At 35.1% G+C, this 19744-nt stretch overlaps 1 protein-coding gene across 1 annotated transcript in view; it reads left to right on the plus strand.

Moving 5' to 3' along the window:
* The window catches only part of sdk2a (sidekick cell adhesion molecule 2a), a 332315-nt gene that overhangs the window by 235069 nt on the left and 77502 nt on the right, over nt 1-19744 (plus strand). Inside the window, exons 10-14 of the mRNA XM_056452811.1 lie at nt 5554-5670; nt 5851-6018; nt 12721-12823; nt 18438-18614; nt 19542-19678. Coding sequence (XP_056308786.1) covers nt 5554-5670; nt 5851-6018; nt 12721-12823; nt 18438-18614; nt 19542-19678 — 702 coding nt within the window. The remainder of the gene's footprint in view (nt 1-5553; nt 5671-5850; nt 6019-12720; nt 12824-18437; nt 18615-19541; nt 19679-19744) is intronic.

Consider the following 19744-nt stretch of genomic DNA (forward strand, 5'->3'; position numbering starts at 1 on the left):
TAACGTTTCCTTACCTCTGTCTCCTGTCCGCTTCATAACACACAGCAACGAACTCGCTTTAGAAGTCCCAGAAGTCATTACAACTCAATAAAGAAAGTGGGAAGCACAGCATTTCATATAGATTTATTATTAAAGCTCAGAAATATAGCTATTTGTCTCAGGAGTTTCGCTAAATGAGATCTTTATAAAGGCATAAACACGTTAAGTGTGTTTATTTGCTTAAATTCATATTAAAATTTGTTTTATTTGTATTGTGCCACATATATTTTTTATTTCTTTATGCATAGTATATATTGTGAAAAGGGGAAAAACATAAAATCATTGTATGGATGCTGTAATGTTTAAATAAATTTCATTAAAAAACACGTGAAGGTCATGTGACCATCAGGAAGAACGCAGCATCTCATTTCTCAGAGGGCACATTCTATGTTCTCACCATCTCCTAAGTTCGTTCTTCTGAAGTAACTTGGCAAGAACGGTCTCCACAAGAACACTAGTCCATTCTCAACGTTCTTGGAATTGAGAAATAGCCTGTGTGTTTGTGTGCTGTATATATGGTCCATGTAATCAGTCTTTGAGCAGGTCTCAGCTGTGTGTGTAATCAAAGAAGAACCGGAACAGGTGTGACTGTGTGGTGCATGACAGGATTTGTAGTTTCTTTGTTGGCAGATTTGTAGTTTTCTAGCAATCTGTACGGACTAGATCGCTGGTGATTGAGACAATTGGTATAGACCGTTTCAATGTGGTGATGTCATTAGCTCGTGAATGTCTTTTGCTTGTTGTCGAATTATTTCCTAACTGTAACATCAATTACCATCTTTACATTATGTAAAAAAGCTATCATAACATTATTTATTAATAAGTAGTTCTTTTTTAATTCTCGGAAGCTATGGGAATAAAAAAAATGTAAAATGCAAGTATATTAGGACCAATGTTATCCCTCAAATGGTGTATAGATTGTTTGTGATATTGCAGATGAATAATTTGCATTATATTTTACTTATATTTTTCACTAATTTTCAGCAACAGCACTCAACTGAATCATTCAAGTTATTTTTTAACACTTGTTAATACTGTAGTTTCACTTTCATTCATAATTAAATTTTTCTTAAATAGTAATACTATTTATTACTATTTCATGATAAATTATACAACAATACAAGCTCATATTTTCTTATATTTTTGCACAAATATTACAATTGGTCAAACAAATGGAAAGTCTTAATGTAACAACTATTTTAAGGAGTTTATGTAATTTAGAGTTTATATAAGACATTGTCTGGAAAGTAAAAAACCAACATTATTTGCATCTGTATTAGTGAAATAAAAGTTATATGGTAAATGTTAATGGAATTTAGGGAACTTTAAATGAGCGTATCTTGTTTTGAGCCACATACGGTGGCCATGCTGAAACAAACAACCTCGTCCTAGTGAAGGATTGATGCTGAACACAGACAAACACGGTAAAAGAATTGCATGATGTGCTGTCATTTCATTTCCAGCATCCACTCATGCAAGGTTGTTGTATTTAATTTATATAAACGTATGCTTTTTTTAAGGGCAGTGCTTGAACGATTACATGATTCCACAAGTTTTTTTTTTTCTTTTCTTTTCTTTCCTTACCTTACCTTACATTACATTACTTTACTTTATTACTTCCCTTCAATGTAGAAATGCTGGATTCCATGTCGTCCCAACACAAATTGAGTTAGCTTAATTGTTTCTTTTACAAATTTAGGTGGATTGAACATATAACAATTTAGTTGTCCCCAAAAAACTCAGGAATTGTTGATTTAGCTCATTTTAAATAAGTAGTTTGTACAAGCAGAAAGAAAAACATTTTTATTAAGTGTTTTCTTTTATTTTCTTGTTTTTCCTTACTTTTTAAGCTATATACTGTAAGCATCAATGACTACACATTAAGCATTTATGTAAAACATCTCAATTGTGCATTAACGGCTGTTGTGTTAAATAATATTTTTTATTACAAGCTGAGCTGTTTCTCCTAAATGCAGTCTTGCACACTACTCTCAGAGCAAGCATACAATGGAGCCATTTATCATAACAAAACAAATACCTGATTATGGAAAAAAACATATTTTTAAACACTCCTTTCCAACAGCAATGATGAGTGCTAAAAGAAAACACTGCCTTTTATCTGATATTGTATCTCGGTTAAAACTTAATCATAGTATTAAAATATAGTTGATTACAACAAAAATAACAAAAACTGAAAAAAAATTATATAAATAATATATATATTTTTACACAGACTTTAATGGCCCTATCACATACCCAGCTCATTAAGGTGCAAGACGTATATGGCATGATTTGTTGCTATTCCAGCGCAACAGTAAGGGCTTTTTTCCAGTTTATTCATGACAATCTGAATGTGTATAAGGTTGTTATTATTAGCAGTATTATTTGTTGTTTGCATATTTATATTTGTTTTAATAAAAAACAAATTTAGATTTGTCCTCCTGTTGGGTTTTGGAGACGTATGCATCACCATATGGGGCATAAGAATTGGATGCGTGTTTGAATATAACTTGACCACACTTCGTTATTATTGTTCATTTATTCGTTTGCTGGAAATTAGAACTAAATTTAGAAATAGTTTTGAAACGAATCTTTGCACCTTCAAATGAAATTAAATATGTAGGCTAATGGATGTCTTCAGTTGAGATTATCATTTCCTTATCATCAAAAGTAAAGGAGTAAAGTAAAGAGTAAATGTAAGGTAAAGAGAAAGCAAAGAGGCTGAATGGAGGAGGCTCATTCTTTATCCTTGCGCAGATGGTCTGTTTAACTGTTTTCTCACTAGTGAAGTGGTCAGTTTTTCCACTTACAAAGTCTGCCATGTAAATAGCAAATGCACAATGCAACTTACTCTTAAAGGGATTGGGAGATGAGGCACTGATTGGTTTAATGCACATTATGCTCAAAACACACCTATAACACAACCCTGTTAGACCATGCGCCTGGGCGAAAAGCATATTTTTCCGTCCTTTAAATAGCAAAAGTGAACTCGGACATGCTTTTGCGCCATACGCTTTAGACTTTGCACTTAGATCATTAAAATAGAGCCCTAAATGTCATATTAGTAAAACTGGTTTTTGTTAAAAAATTATTGTGTTTTAAATTAAACTGGATGAATGTGTATGGAAAACTACACTTAAACCAAATTAAAGCTGTATTACTGTATTACATATGTAAAGAGTTCAGATGCCAAAACCTTTAAGCGCCATCTGAAATTTTATTCTAAAATTACCACTTTTTTTTCAGCTTCCTATGTTTATGTTCAGTTATTTTGCATTAAAGGGCAGGCAAAAAAACTATTATTTTCCATGCAAGTGAAATTACTAAACCTGCACATAAGAACCTGGGAAAATGCAAATTCCTTAAAAAAGGGCCTTCATTTTAAAATATTTTTTAAAAATGTAGGTTTTATTTTAAAGTGTATACATTCAAATATATTTAAATTAACATGAAATGAGCATGAATATACACACTTTAAAGTATAAGACTTACATGTTTTAAAATATTTCTTATACTTTCTAAAGAACAGCATTATAAATGTCCTCACTGTCACTTTTGATCAATTTAGTGCATTATTTTTTCATTCTCGCTATCTTTTTCAATCTATTAAAAAATAAATACATAAGCAAAAACATACCCAAACTTCTGAATGGCAGTCTCTAATGCTGAAAAACAAAGAAAATAACAAATAATAAATATAAATACACACACATATCTGATTAAAATCTGGTCCAAGTATACAATTTTTTATAAACCTTGCAAAATTGCTGCGTCATATCAGTAGATGTTTATTAGAAACGGGCTGTTTGTGTTTTATGTTGTCATTTCATTGCAACAGAGAGCGATGCAGTGAAAGAGAGAAAGATGACACTTCTAACTTGAGTTTAATCCTTAATGTAATGAACTTTGGAGTAATTATACTCGTTAAATAGACACAGTGCTGGATGAAGGTAAAACTGGACCGAGCATACATGACTGGATTGGATTGGATTGAATTGGTGCCAGAACGTGATTCCAGATCATTCCATACCAATTTATTTCAAGGATAATAAATCCAATACAGACTTCATTAAACTTCCAGCCAACTGTCCACACAATACACACACTAAATGTCCTCAGAAAAGTCTAAAAACTGAAATTATAGGTCACTCTTTCAGTTATTGAATTAATAGATTGAACAGAATGAATTCTAATGTTAAAACTACATTTAAAATGAAATGAAATCTGTATTGCAGTATTAACTTTTTTAACCAAATGCCCACACAATACATTTAAAAGTTTTAAATGTTTTGAATAAAGCTTTATATGCTTAACATGGATAAAAAGAACATAATTTATTTGAAATGGAAATTGCTTTCAACATTATAAATGTTTTTACTGTCAGGTTTGATCAATTTAATGCAATTTTGCTATTCTCGCCATCTCTTTCAGGAAAAAAAAAATCAACAAAACAAATAAAGAAAGAAAATTATCATTTTTAATGGAGAAACTAACTTTGAAATGTCAGACTTTTGTGCTGGATAACTAAAAATAAAATGTCATGTGCAGTTATTTTCAAATAAACAGCTGAAGTACTTCCAGGCAGATATTGTTCTCATTACAGTTCCATTACATCTTAAGGTTTTACGACCTACAACAGCCCAAAATGGCCAATAACAAAACAAAAGTCTTTAGATGAAATGTGTAAGAAATTAGAACAACAGACATTAAAAATTTAAGGTCAAAACCTGACAAAAGTTAAAAAACTTTTTAAAAGTCTGAACAATGTGATAACTGTTGTATATGTGGAATTCCTTTTTTTAATTTTATGAATACATTTTTAGAAAAGAAGAAATGTGCAAAATAAAATATGAATTTATATTTTTAAGAACTGGAACTGGAACTGGAACAAGTATGTGCAAGCTCAAATTGAAATATTTGTACAGAGTATAACACAAAATAAAAACAATAATGACAAAATAAAATAAGGAAAACTATAAAATAATTAACATTAAGTGATAAAATGAACTTACTCGAAGAAGCTTGTAGTTTTCATACATTTTTATAGTCTTGCAATAGAATATGTTATCAAAAAGCGTATAGCTTTAAGCATTGAGCCAATTTCCAATAAGAAGTTTTTTAAGTAGCACAAGATTTGTTTGTGGATAAAAAAAAAATAACAATAATAATTGGCACTTGCTTGTCAGTCAATCGGTCAGTGAATCAGTCAGTCAGTGAATCAGTCAGTCAGTCAGTCAGTCAACAGCAGCCTACAGTGGATTAACAGAAGGCACGAATGGCACTCGCGAGAGAAATTTGAGATCTGAAAAAGCGTACACAGTGGCCTCCGGTGGATTTGCAAATACAAAATCTGCAAAAAATCATGCATTTAGCGCTCTCCAGAAATACATATATCTGTACCTTTTCAGAATGAGCCTGGGTTGACAATAAAGAAAGTCAATCTTAGGATAGAGTTAGATCAGTATAGAAAGCATTTTGAGTCAGCGTGTACATATGTGCCTTTCTTTCCCACAGGTATCGCCCCGAACATCACAGCCGGCCCATCTGACAGCGCGGTGATTGATGGCATGTCCATCATTTTACACTGTGAGACCTCGGGTGCCCCGCGGCCCGCAATCACATGGCAGAAAGGTCAGTCTCTAATCAGTCATCTCTCGCCCAGAAAGATATCCATCAGTGTCTCGTCAACTTTCTAGCGTTAATGTATCTCTGGAAGCTAAATCAAGTGTCCAATCAAGGGTCCTCTGATGAGCCGGGGACCTGTTCTGTCTGTTTGATCTTCATTTTCATTTCTCTCCTGTGTTTGCGCAGCTGAGCGTGTTTTGGCGAGCGGTTCGGTGCAGTTGCCTCGGTTTACTCTGCTGGAGTCGGGCAGTCTTCTGATCAGTCCATCTCATCTGTTGGATGCTGGATCCTACACCTGCATGGCCAGCAACTCCCGGGGGATTGACGAAGCCTCGGCCGATCTGGTGGTGTGGGGTAAGTGTCTTTTCAAGTCAAATCATGTTTCGAGCTTCATTGTCATTCCGCTACGTGTGTGGACATACAGTGGAACCAAATGTCATGTCTCGCAGGAACACGCTGCTACATAAATAGACATAATCATGCATATGGACACAACACTGGAGGTAAACGCAATTGTACTTATCACTAACATACCAGAGTGGTAATTTTACTATAAATTGATACTATAAATACTTAACTATACACATAACCTATGATTGACTATACAAATATATAAGACAGGACAACATTTTTATTGTACAAGATATTGCGCAAAAGAGGTTGAAGAAAGCAAGTAGTGCAACATGATTTGTGGTACATTCACAGGTAAACATCATTTTTCTTATTGAGTCCTTGTAAGACGGAGTTTAAATGTTCAAAGCATAAAGAAAGTATAATGTTTCTATGGGTGGTTTGTTAAGCCCACTCACCTCTGTGAGGCGTACTCAGAATATCACAATGGTTTTTGTTTTGTTTTGTTTTCTCTAGAGATATGGAGTGATTGTTAGAAATTGTCAGTTAAAGTTTCAGAGAGATGAAAGACTGGAGTGTACAGGTGGTTTGTCAGGGCAACTCACCTCTGTGAGGCACATTCAGAACTGCATAATGTTTTGAGGTTTACATGTGGTTTGAGGATTTTCCATTGTATGGTAGAACTTGGTTGTGTTTGTTTTTCAAATGCAATTTTAGGGCTACAGGATTAATCGAAGGTAATTTTCATGCACATTTTGTCAGTGAATCCAGTTGTTTAATCAATATTCATTCCCAGCACTGGCTTTCAGATGAAGCAGCGTTTACTTCACAGAACCATGTTTCATTTTTCAGCCAAATTTCAATTTGACAAGCTAAGCAAAACAAAAGGTTTAATCACCGCATATCTGAAATCATTAACAATTGGATAAGACCATAAGTATCTTGCTAAAAAATGAAAAATTCTTTATTTTAAGCTGGAATCTTCTGTAATTACATTGTGTAGTACTGTATGACATGTAAAGTTGATATTTTCTAAACCAAAATCTCGAGGGACTATTCTCTCATTCTGACATCATAATCAGGGTCAAAATAATCAATAACAAACCTTGCTGCTGTGCAATGGCTGCAGCAGGCGCAATGATGTTACGCAGGGTGACCCGCACAAACTCCATTCGCAAGCAGATTCGCAAGCAGGTAAGTTACCTAGCTGGGGACTATTTTCAAGCGCTGTCTAATATCATTGCGATTATTGAAACTCATTTGAGACTCTTTGGATTTGTTTTTATATTGCAAATCTTGATGGTCATTTCCGATTTTCTGACTGTATCTGATTTTTTTGACGACCCACTTTTATTATAACTCATATCTGATATCTGCATTTACAGCAAAAATGAAATGACCCAGAAGAATAAAGATTGGGTGCTGACTGACAGATGTGATAATAAAAGAAAGCTCTTTTGTGCATTACTCTGTTCCTACATGAAAGCGTTTATGTATTCAATTCAGTTCATGTTTATTTGTATAGCGCTTTTCACAATAATTATTGTTTCAAAGTAGCCTTACAAAAGGTCCACATTATTGCATTACAATCATATTCAGAAAAGTTAAGGTCATTAGTTATTATAACTTTATTAGTTACTAATAAATTTTACTAATTAACTAGTAACAAATAGCCTTTAATGTAATTTGCTAACATTTTTAATGACGTGCAACCTACATTGACAGGTAAAAATACAATCTATACCTGCTAACGCTGCAGACACGGATTCCTTCTTACACATGTGGGCCATATTTGATATGGCCAGATAGAAGAATTAATTCAGAAATGGGTCATTTGAACCATGCAGTGTAAATGTAGCCATTGAGAAGGTAATGGTCAAATCCGATTCTGCTCAGTAATGTCAGTCCTTCTCTGATGATGTTAGTTTGAAGTTACCAATAAACTACAGCTTACTGTAGTTAACATCTGTGGCAACTTCCGGTTCACAAAGACTTAAGTTGTGTGTGATTTTTCTGTTGCCACAAAGAGTTTTTCTTTTCGGCAGACACACTGCTCATCATTAACTTTGCAGTTTCATTTAGTTGTTAAAGTTTATAAAAGTGTTTAATTACTGTTGTAGTCTGCTTTTTCAAATGTGTGTGTACCTTTGGGCTGGTACAAACCAACTATAAAGATTTATGAGGCTACCAGTTAAGTGGCTTTTCTTCTTGTCTCATCTAGGCAGATTTTAAATACTCGGACAGATGTTTCACTACAAGAGGAAAGTCTGCAGGTGTTCTGCTGATCATGATACAGCCATGTTGAATTGCATGCAACAATCATTTAAAACAGTTAATAATTAATAATGCTTATTTAAATGTAGTTTGGGTTTAGGTTGTGTAGCATAATAAATCACACAGGTTATTATTTATGGATCATTGAATAGATCACATTTTGGTAACAGTATGGCTTTCTTAGAACCTCAACAGAGGTCGCAATATAAAAAGTAGCAGGTACTGTACTGTACACAGTGAATAACCTTGCAGAAGTGAGCAGTACTGAACTGTACTGCCGTACCATACAGTGGAAAAGTGTCATTGGTAGGAGTAGGTGTGAATCCCATTGCCAAGGTATTGAAAATATTCCTCAGAGATTATTTCCCGTTCCACCACATCCCAAAGATGCTCAATTGGATTGAGCTCTGGTGACTGTAGAGGTCATTTGAGTACAGTGAACTCATTGATAAACTAGTTTGAGATGATTCACGCTTTATGACATGGCACATTATCTTGCTGGAAGTTGCCATCGGAAGATGGGTTCACTGTGGTCATAAACAGATGGACATGGTCAGCAATAATACTCAGGTAGGCTGTGGCATTGATACAATGCTCAATTGGTACTAATGGGCCCAAAGTGTGCCAAGAAAATATCCCCCACACAATTACACCACCCCCACCAGCAGCAGCAGCACCCTGAACTGTTGATACAAGGCAGGATGGATCCATGCTTTCATGTTATTGACGCCTACCATCCGAATGCTACAACAGAAATCGAGACTCATCAGACCAGGCAACGTTTTTTCCAATCTTCCATTGTCCAATTTTGGTGAGCATGTGCGAATTGTAGCCTCAGTTTCCTGTTCTTAGCTGACAGAAGTGCCACCTGCTGTGGTCTTCTGCTGCTGTAGCCCATCCACTTCAAGGTTCGACATGTTGTGCATTCAGAGATGCTCTTCTGCATACATCGGTTGTAATGAGTGGTTATTTGAGTTACTGTTGCCTTTCCATCAGCTCAAACCAGTCTGGCCATCCTCCTTTGACCTCTGGCATCAACAAGGCATTTGCGCCCACAGAACTACTGGATATTGGAGCTCACTGGATATTTTCTCTATTTTGGATCATTCTCTGTAAACCCAGTTCAGCAGTTTCTGAAACACTCAGACCAGCCTGTCTAGCGCCAACAGCCATGCTTAAAGTCACTGAAATACCTTTTTTCCCCATTCTGATGGTTGGTTTGAGCTGCAGAAGATTATGTCTACATGCCTAAATGCTTTGAGTTGCAGCCATGTGATTGGCTATTTAGAAATTTGCGTTAACAAGCAGTTGGACTGGTGTACCTAATAAACTGGACAGTTAGTGTATATACACACATAATGATATGTATGTATATATATATATATATATATATATATATATATATATATATATATATATATATATATATATATATATATTTATATATTTATTTATTTATTTATTTATTTATTTTATTTTATTTTATTTTTTTCTTCTATGAATGCATTTGTACTCAACACTGTTTAATATGCTTTTTATTAAATTATTATGACAAAATATGAGTCTCATCCTTGACCTTTAACACCATTTTTTTCTTCTCTGTCAGTTTTTTCAAAAGACTGGCTGTATTGCCTAAACGGTATGTGCTGAATTATACTGAATGTGCGCTGAATAAACCAAAAACATTAATGCAGATTATATAATATTAATGAAACAAAGAAGCACTTAAGTGTACTTAAAGACAGACAGTTGCATGACTGTTTTAAAGTGCACTTTATAATGTCAAATTAAAAGTTTTACTTTAAAGTACATTTTAACCATACATTTTTTATAGCCTTTTCACATGCAAGAACATTATTTCCATGTATGGACTACCATACTAAACCTGAAGCACTTGTCATTCATTTTAACTTGAAGCCATTACTCAGTGTTGCATTTAAAGTGAACCAGATTTCTACAAAAATCATAAAGTTTATTTTAGTTGAAATGGGCATAAGCAGTTGCAGTGATCATGAAATATAAACCGGTTCTGCAAATATCATTTAAATAAAATATGAATGCTCTTTAGTACTAATGTCAGGTTATTACTTTATAAAAGTATTACTACACTACCTGACAATAGTCTTGTTACCTATCCAAATTTTAGGAACAACAAATAATAACTTGACTTCTGGTTGATCATTTGGTATCAAAAGTGACTTATATGAAAGGCAAAAGCCTCACGATTATGCTTATTTTACCAAAACAAAATATGATCATGCCTTGATTTTTAATTATTTAATTAGGACATAAGATCTAACTTTGCTTAGACAAAAAAAAGTGTCACTTAACAGAAATAATGTACAGTATAGAATATAAAGTCATGGTGCAGTGGAAAAAAAAATAATATTGTGTATGACTCCCATGCGCTTGGAGGACTGCATCCATACATCTTTGCAATGACTCAAATAACTTATTCATAAAGTCATCTGGAATGCCAAAGAAAACTTTCTTGCAGGACTCCCAGAGTTCATCAAGATTCTTTGGCTTCATCTCCAATGCCTTATCATCCATCTTACGCCAGACATGCTTAATAATGTTGATGTCTGGCTGGCCAATCCTGAAGCACCTTGACCTTCTTTGCTTTCGGGAACTTTGGTTTGGAGGCTGAAGTATAAGGAGAGCCATCCAACTGAATAAGGACCTCTCCTGTGGTTTGTAATGTAATGGGTGGCACAAATGTCCTGAAACCTCAGGCTGTTGATGTTGCCATCCACTCCGCAGATCTCCGCAGATCCCCATATTGAAAGTAACCCCAAACCATGGTTTTTCCTTCACCAACTTGACTGAGTTTTAATAGGTCTTCTGCAGTATTTGTGATGATTGGGATGCAGTTCAACACATTATTTTTCTGAAAATTCTAACTTCTGCCACTTTTCCAAATGATCAACTAGAAGTCAAGTTATTATTTGTTACTCTTACTGTGATCGATGACAAGACTTAAATGATTTTAAACATAATATGAGGTAAAATAGGCTGCCAATTAATACATCAGATGATTTCTTTAAGGGGCATTTACCACATCATGACAAGGTGTACAGCAATTTCAAGGACACGTGCAAAATGATTAGTAATATTATGAAAACAAAATAAAATTCAAAAATCAAAATTATCTATTTTATCAAATAACTTGTTAAAGACAATATTAATATTTAAAAATCTTTATACTTTGATCTAATTTACATAACTTTTAGACTCACTGAAGTTGGCTGAGCAGTGTGTGGGACATGGCAAAATCACATCCATTCAAAGATAGAATATGGCAAAAATTGACAAAAACATATTTCAAAACACTCATAATTCTACCTGCATGTGTGTAAAGGTTTAACCAATTATATTAAAACATTAGAATTTCAATATTTCGTATTATGTTCACATAGGATTAGATGCTTTGTTTCCGGTGAGGATTTAGAGATACTTGTTCAGCAGCAGGGTAGATTACTGTATTGGACTCCTCACTGGCCTTCCCAAAAAGACAGTCAGTCAGTTACAGCTCATCCAGAACGCTGCTGCCAAGATTCTGACCAGAACCAGAAAATCAGAGCACATCACACCTGTCCTCAGGTGGCCGAGTTACATTCAGAATAGATTTTAAAGTATTACTACTTGTCTATAAATCACTAAATGGCCTAGGACCTCAATACATTACAGATATGCTCACTGAATACAAACCAATGAAACAGATCACTCAGATCATTAGCATCAAGTAAATTCGAAATTCCATGGTTTCAGTCAAAGCAGGGTGAATGCGTCTTCAGCTATTATGCCCCCCTGCTGCTGGAATCAGCTTCCAGAAATGATCAGATGTGCTCCAACATTAGGTACATTCAAATCCAGACTTAAAACACATCTGTTTAGCTGGGCCTTTACTGAATGAGCACTGTGCTACGTCCAACAGATTGCACTATTATGTCTTTCTTTTCTTTTTCATTCTTTTATGAGCTGTTTTAACAGCTTTTGATCTGTTTTTATATTATTTGTTTTTATTTTATACTTGTCTCTTTTATTCCTGTTTATGTAAAGGAAGATTATGCAACTGTCTTGATAAATGTAACCATCTTTAGTTCTTTAGTTGACTTCGTTAGTAGTATTCTGCAAAATGTTATACACTTAATATAAAAACACTCAGCTTCAACAGAACTATTGAATATATCTACAGTATTCAATGCAAGTGTATTATAAATAAATATAATCCCTTTCTTTATTTATTCAGTGAAAAGTAGTTTAATTACAGTGACTAGAAACTGTATACCTAATTACACACGACACTGTTTATAGATTATTATAAAGTATCCATCTCCAAACGTGTGCTTATTGCAGCATGTCTGACAGAAATTGGAGACAAAATCGATGGCATGGATTACAGAAGAACATTGTGATTTGTGTGTGCAGCTCGAACACGAATCACTAATCCACCTCAGGACCAGAGCGTGATCAAGGGCACAAAAGCGGCCATGACCTGCGGCGTGACCCACGACCCCAGTGTTACGGTCAGGTACGACCCTCAGACCCTTGACTTAATATCTATTGTGTTTGTCTTTCTTTCTTTCATCTTCTTTTATCTTACACTCCATCTTTGTTCCTTGGCTTCCTGTCCTGTGTTCATTACACTCAGCCTCATAAGACTTGATTTAACTGTCACCTGCTGGGCTGCTGTTATTCATTCGATCAGGAGGGAAACGGATGAATATGTAAACAAAGCAATAACTTAGATGGAGACTTTAATTAAACACAAGACAGATGAGATTAAATGGGGAAATGATGTGGCTGCAATTACAAAGTGCTGATGTGTATGTACGAGTGCATGTATGAGTGCGGGCCAATTTGTTATTGTGCTTATAAGCGGCTGTGTTTATTGATCAACGTGCTTCTATTGTGCTATTTTAAAGGCTTCTCATTTAGTTTCAGAGGTCTCCTGCTATGGGTTTGCATTTATCTGATGTCAAATTTGGTTATAATAGCCATTGCAGCGTCAGCTCTTTTCTCTCAGAGTCTGAAATGGTTTGATTAAGGATTCATTTTTCTAAACTTAGAATTTGCTCTAATCGGATTGGTACAGCATGTTTAGGAAGCTAAACGCCATTATCATATATGGATTAGCAAAGCAATTATAAACAAAAAAATATGCCTAAAGCCTCGCAGCAATAGTATTTTCCTTTTTTTTTTTTTTTGCTGTGGCTCAAAATATCCCTGCAGGCACAGGACATCAACATGACATTATATTGACGTTGTACCCCAATGTACCCCATCGTCATGGGGATGTTAGATTTTGTTTGGAAATGAAAATTGGGTTGATGTCAGAACCCAAAGTCAGGCCAACGTCAATGTCCAACATTCAACATCCAACCTAAAATCAAGCAAATATCAAAATCTAATCATGTTACACCTTGACACCTTTACACCATGTTACACCATCTATCAGATGTTGGATTTTGGTCACTTTCCAGCACAACCTAAAATCAACCAAATATGAATGTAATTTGATGTCGTTATTGGACGTCAAAATAACGTTGTCCTTAGACGCTGGCCAGACATTGAATTTTGGTCACCTGTCTTATAATGTTGTGTGCATAGGTGGAGCATGTGTAAGGCTGGGGAAGGCTTAGCCTCCCCCTGGCCAGAGACCACGGAGATAGCAGCAAAGAAAAAAAATGCATTGAAAACATGAAACGGGTGTAAGGCATAATATGAATGTAATTTAATGTTGATGATAAACACAACACTTTACCTATTCTAAGTTTGTCAATCAAATTTCAAGTCCCCCTGGGCACAAAAATGGAACTGTCCAACCCCAGCACGTTGCATTGATAAGCGCTGTTTATTACTGGAGTTTGCAGCTGCTCTGCCAGCAGACTATTCTGATTTGCTGGTCAGGGACATAATTAATAAAGTGACAAATGAGTAATACGAGAAGGGTATAATAATATATTACACTGGTTTAACTTGTTTTCAGCATTAAATGAAATTGGTAGTTTCATTGTAACATAGTCTAGCCTGGGTCAGGGGCGGACTGGCCATCTGGCAGACCGGGCAGTTTCCTGCTGGGCCAACATACTTTTTGGGTCGGGCTGATCATCGTCTCATGATCTGATTGGCCCATACAAGGCTTAGCAGCCTATTGTTTTTTTCTGCCTTATTAATTGACGACGCTGTAATCTGTGACTCTCTGAAAATAAGATGCTTTTTTATCGGACAGACAGACTGGGCCAATCACAAACTCCTAGTATGTTGGGCTCTGTGTATTTGTCAAAATAGTCGAGAGTCAGGGAGAAGAAACGGAAGGGAGGCGCAGAGAAATTGCGGGAAACACTGGCGTTTCATTTAGCGGTTCTGAAAAGTTCTCCGTTCATACTAGTACACTGCTAAAAACGCAAATCACGTGATAACACACACTCGGCCAGGAGCTGCAGCCAGTAGTTCAGCTGGTGCTTTGAGCATAAACCCCAGGTGAGAGTATAGTGCATGTCGGACAGTTCATCACAGTTCATTATAGTTGTTAAACGTGATATTGAATTCATCTTGTCTCTTTCTAACGACTCTTCTGTCTTTTGAGTCACTTGTTCTCAGGTAACTCTGTTTTGGCTGAGTGCAGAGATAAGTTAATATATTAATTTATGTAACCACGTACACTGATTCTGCACATTGACTGATTGCTTGTCTTAATCATATAAATTGTACGCTATAGTTTTATAATGGCCATTAATTATTAAAACGGATATTCTGCAAAAGAGACGGGGTAAAGTTCTTTTTAATGAAAGTGAAAGGAGGCAGTTATGTTATAGGCCCTGTTTTGTTATAAATATGCAGAGTGAAGATGACGATCATATAAATATGTAGCTACACGAGGCCGTTTGGTGTCTGTTAATCATAGTATCAAAATAAAACAAATTTCCTTATATTATGTTTTCATTGTTGAGAGTGAAACAGCAAGCAGGATGAGGTGAGTAAGGTTATAGAGTACACTGTTCCCTTTGAAGATTTACCCATGCATCAGCAGGCAGTTTTTGTTATGTTGTTTAATATAGGCTGAGTGAATAGTGTATTGAATAAGCTAAGTGCTGTAGTGTATGAGTGTGTGCGTGTGTGTGTGTGTGTGTGTGTGTGTGTGTGTGTGTGTGCGTGTGTGTGTGCGTGTGTGTGTGCGTGTGTGTGTGTGTGCGTGTGCGTGCGTGTGTGTGTGTGTGTGTGTGTGTGTGTGTGTGCGTGTGTGTGTGTGTGTGCGTGTGTTTGTGTGTGTGAATGAGTGTGTATGGGTGTTTTCAGGTACTGGTTGTGGCTGGAAGGGCATCTGCTGCATAAAACATGCTGGAATAGTTGGCAGTTCATTCCGCTGTGGCAACCCCTGATAAATAAGGGACTAAGGCGAAGAAAAATAAATTAATAGTGTATTTTTTAGAACTTAAAAATCTTTAGGGACAGTATACAAAAATTTAATTGAGATTAATGTCTGTATTTATTTATTTATTAATTAATTTAATATATATGACTTTGTGTTTTTATAAAATAGGAGTTGATAAACATATTAGACATGCACAGATAGATAGCATTTTGATTGAATGTAGTGGGCCGCTCTGGCCCAAAATGCCAGGGCCGATTTTTTTGCCCCAGTTCAGCCTTGCCTATAGTGTAGTAATCTTAGGCAATCGTTTGGAGTTTTACATTTTAAAGGTCAAATATTTATTGCTGAATTACAAGTTCAGTTTTCAACTGGCCTTTTGAAAAAAATAATGATTTCATTTCGAGAATGATACTCTCAGGGCCGGCGCATCCAGAGGCGACCTAGTGCGGTAGAATAGTAAGGGCTGCGTCCTCTCTAATATTATTATTATTATTATTATTATTATTATTATTATTATTATTATTATTATTATTAATAGTAATAAAATCAACAAGGAGTAATAATTTCATTTGAAACTGCATACAGTAAGTAATAAATAAATAAGTATTTAACAATTTTTTATATTTAATAAATGCCGCCTATATGAACAGAATAATTTAACTTCGATTTTTAAAAAGTGCTAATAATAAAACATAAATAAACTGACCCCAAACTTTTGGCTGGTTGTGTAGATCAGTGGGTTAGTTTAATAAAATTATTTAATGTGCGTGTTGAATATAAGACGTTTGTTGATAGGCAGTGCTTTTGTTAAAACCTCTTCTTGGTCGGTCGCAAATCTTTTTAAATGCATTAAAGGGCAGCGCAAATATTAGCCTTACTCTGGAGTTTGTTCACCCTCCGCCTATGGTTGTGTGCCTGCTGAGATGCTTAGAGCAAGTGTCCACCAAAGTGTTTTTGTACAGTTGAAAATGCCAGCACTGTCCTAAAAATGCTCAGCTGTAAGCTTTTTACCAAACGAAGCATTTTAAAAATGCTTAGGACTCAGCACACCTTGCTACTCTTTTATTTTTTTTAATGCAGCACTCCCATTGACAACAACAGAAAAAAAACACTTTCAATTTAACTCAATTCATGTTTATTTATATAGCACTTTTACAATATAGATTGTGTCAAAGCAATCATACATAGAAGTTCTAGTAAATTAAAACTGTGTCAGTCCAGTTTTCAGAATTGAAGTTCAGTTTAGTTCAGTTCAGTTTAGTTTAGTTTCAGTTCAGTGTGGGTTAAATTTTACTGCTGGAAGTCCAAAGACTGAAGAGCAAATCCATTGATGAGCAGCTCCACAAGTCCCAAACCAAGCAAGCCAGTTGCGTCATGGTGAGAAACAAACTTCACCAATTCACGAAAGTGAAGGAAAAAGAAACCTTAAGAGAAACCAGGCTCAGTTGGGCACGACCATTTCTCCTCTGGCCAAACTTCCTGTGCAGAGCTGCAGACATTCAGCTGAAGTGAAAAAAAAAAAAAAAATGATTCAATGACTTTGAGCCCATACTTTTAATAATATCTCACACAGCTCAGAACTGCTATCAGATCATTATGTAAGTGTTACACATTTTGTGATGGTAGAGCCAAACCTACCTATTACTTCATTATTATTGATCAATTTTAGTTTGAGGTTTAGTTAGGCAAGTTTTTTTGAACACCCTGTTGGATTTCACAGAAAGACCAAAATACTGTTTTAGGTATAAAAAAAAAATAATAATAAAAAAAAAAATAAATAATATATATATATATATTTTATATTTCAATATATTTTGAAATGTGACCTGCACAGTTTAGCTCCAACGCTAATCAAACACACTTGAACATGCTAATCAGTGTCTTCGAGATCACTAGAAATCTATAAGCGTGTGTGTTTGAGTAGTTGGTAATTTAATTGTGCAGGACACTGACCCTCCAGGACCGAGTTTGCCCACCCCTGGTCTAAATTATGGCACTTCGTTTGTAGTTCAATTTTGTGTAATGCTTGCAATTTTGCTGCCAGTTTTACCTCATCCTTTTAATGTGCATAGAAAGTGTATTTACATTCATGAGGGCTTTTTTAACATGTTGATAACACAAACAAAACTCTTTTAACACTTTAGAATAATGGTCCATTAGTTAATGCTAGTGGATATATTTACTAACATTAAGTATGAATAATCTTGTAAAGCATTTTCTAATCATAGTTAACTAACATTAACTAACACTAACACAACATTAACTAATGCATTGTTAAAATCCAAAGTAAAGCTTGTTAACATTATTTAATGCACAGTGAGTTAACATAAACTAACTTAAATAGCATTAAGTAACATTAACAAAGATAAATAAATACTGTAATAAATGTATTAATAATTATTTGTTCATGTTGGTAAATACATTGACTAGCATTAACTAATGGACCCTTATTTTACAATATTACCAAAACTTCCCAAGGCTTTAGCTACAACTACAGGCTAAAGAACAAGTTGTTTGTGGCCGTTTGTTACAAACTACAAACAAAAGCACTGAAAAAAAAAAAGGGATGTAGAAACCCACATTTTGTCTTAATATTATTTTAATACTAGCAATTTTGGAAAAGCACGGTACCAAACAAATAGTTTGTGAATATTGAAAAATACTTCAGTATCATCCCTTATTCAAAAACACAAAAAACAGCCCAGCAAGTGGACAGCTTTCCAATGTATCGCTGTGTTGAACAAAAATATGTGATGTTTGTTTTGTACAGGCACTTCTGGGAGAAAGGAGGAGCAGCCATTGATGTGAAGTCGAGTCCCCGATTGCGCCTAGACTCCAACGGCACGCTTCATATCTCTCAGACGTGGTCTGGCGACATTGGCACCTACACCTGTCGTGTCACTTCAGTAGGGGGCAATGATACTCGCAACGCTCACCTGAGAGTCAGGTAGATGACCGCTACCCACTTTCTGTGCCTATAGATTTACATTCAGTTGCTGGTTTTCAATAGATTTTGGACACAGTTTTGGATTGTATCTGTGTTTTTCTGTTGGCTTTTAAAGATCTGAGGCAGTAGTTTTTTTGAGAATGCAAAATGAATAGCAAACAAAGATCCAAACATCACTCTCCTTTTCTCTCTTTGTTTATCAATGTTTCATTGTTTCAAGAACAGAAGTGCATTGAGTTTTATCTGCATGACAAATAACGGGGAAATTGGCAAAGCAGTTGTGGAAACATTTGTATAAACAAGACAGACAATATTTATTATAAAAACTGTGTTTATCTCCCTCGCAGCATCAGTTTGCTTTGCTTTATTGACAAGACAAAGCAGTTGGACATTTGTGTTGGCAAATTGTTTGTGGCTTAGAAAACAAAACACTATGGAAACATTAAGTTTTTTGTTGCTTTTGTTGTCTTTGTTTTAAGAACTATTCTGCTCATCAAGGTTGCATTAGTTTTTTTTTATTTTTTTATTAAAATACAGTCAAAACTGTAATGTTGTCAAACAAACATCAATTGAAAATCATTGTTTGCAATGTAAATATATTAAAATGTCATTTATACCTATGATTATTACTCCATGATTTAGTTTTACCTGATTCCTCAGATATTAGGAAATTAGTCATTCTGTGGTGGAGACCCCAGATTAATAAAGGGACTAAGCCAAAAGGAAAATGAATGAATGAATTCAAAACAAGCCAACTAACCAACCAACCAATAGTATATTTTACTAATGAACATTCAGTGCTGTTATTAGGCATTCTACAGGAGAGCTAATAATTTTTCCGTTCAACTGTATTATGCAGTGTAAATATTTGTGTATTTGTGTGTGTTTTAATGATTATTACTATTATTTGTCTTTATCTGACTGTAGGCAGTTGCCTCATGCTCCAGAGAACCTGATTGCGACGCTCAGCAGCTCTGAGAGAAGAACCATCAACCTGACCTGGGCTCAAGCTTTCGACGGGAACAGCCCGCTCATCCGCTACATCCTGGAGGTGTCCGAAAACAGTAAGTTCACAGACCTGCTCTACTTTTCCTCTCATTCCTCATCGATTGAGCTCTCATTGTCTTTTT

The sequence above is a fragment of the Danio aesculapii genome, chromosome 3, assembly GCF_903798145.1.
Source record: "Danio aesculapii chromosome 3, fDanAes4.1, whole genome shotgun sequence".
NCBI lineage: Eukaryota > Metazoa > Chordata > Actinopteri > Cypriniformes > Danionidae > Danio > Danio aesculapii.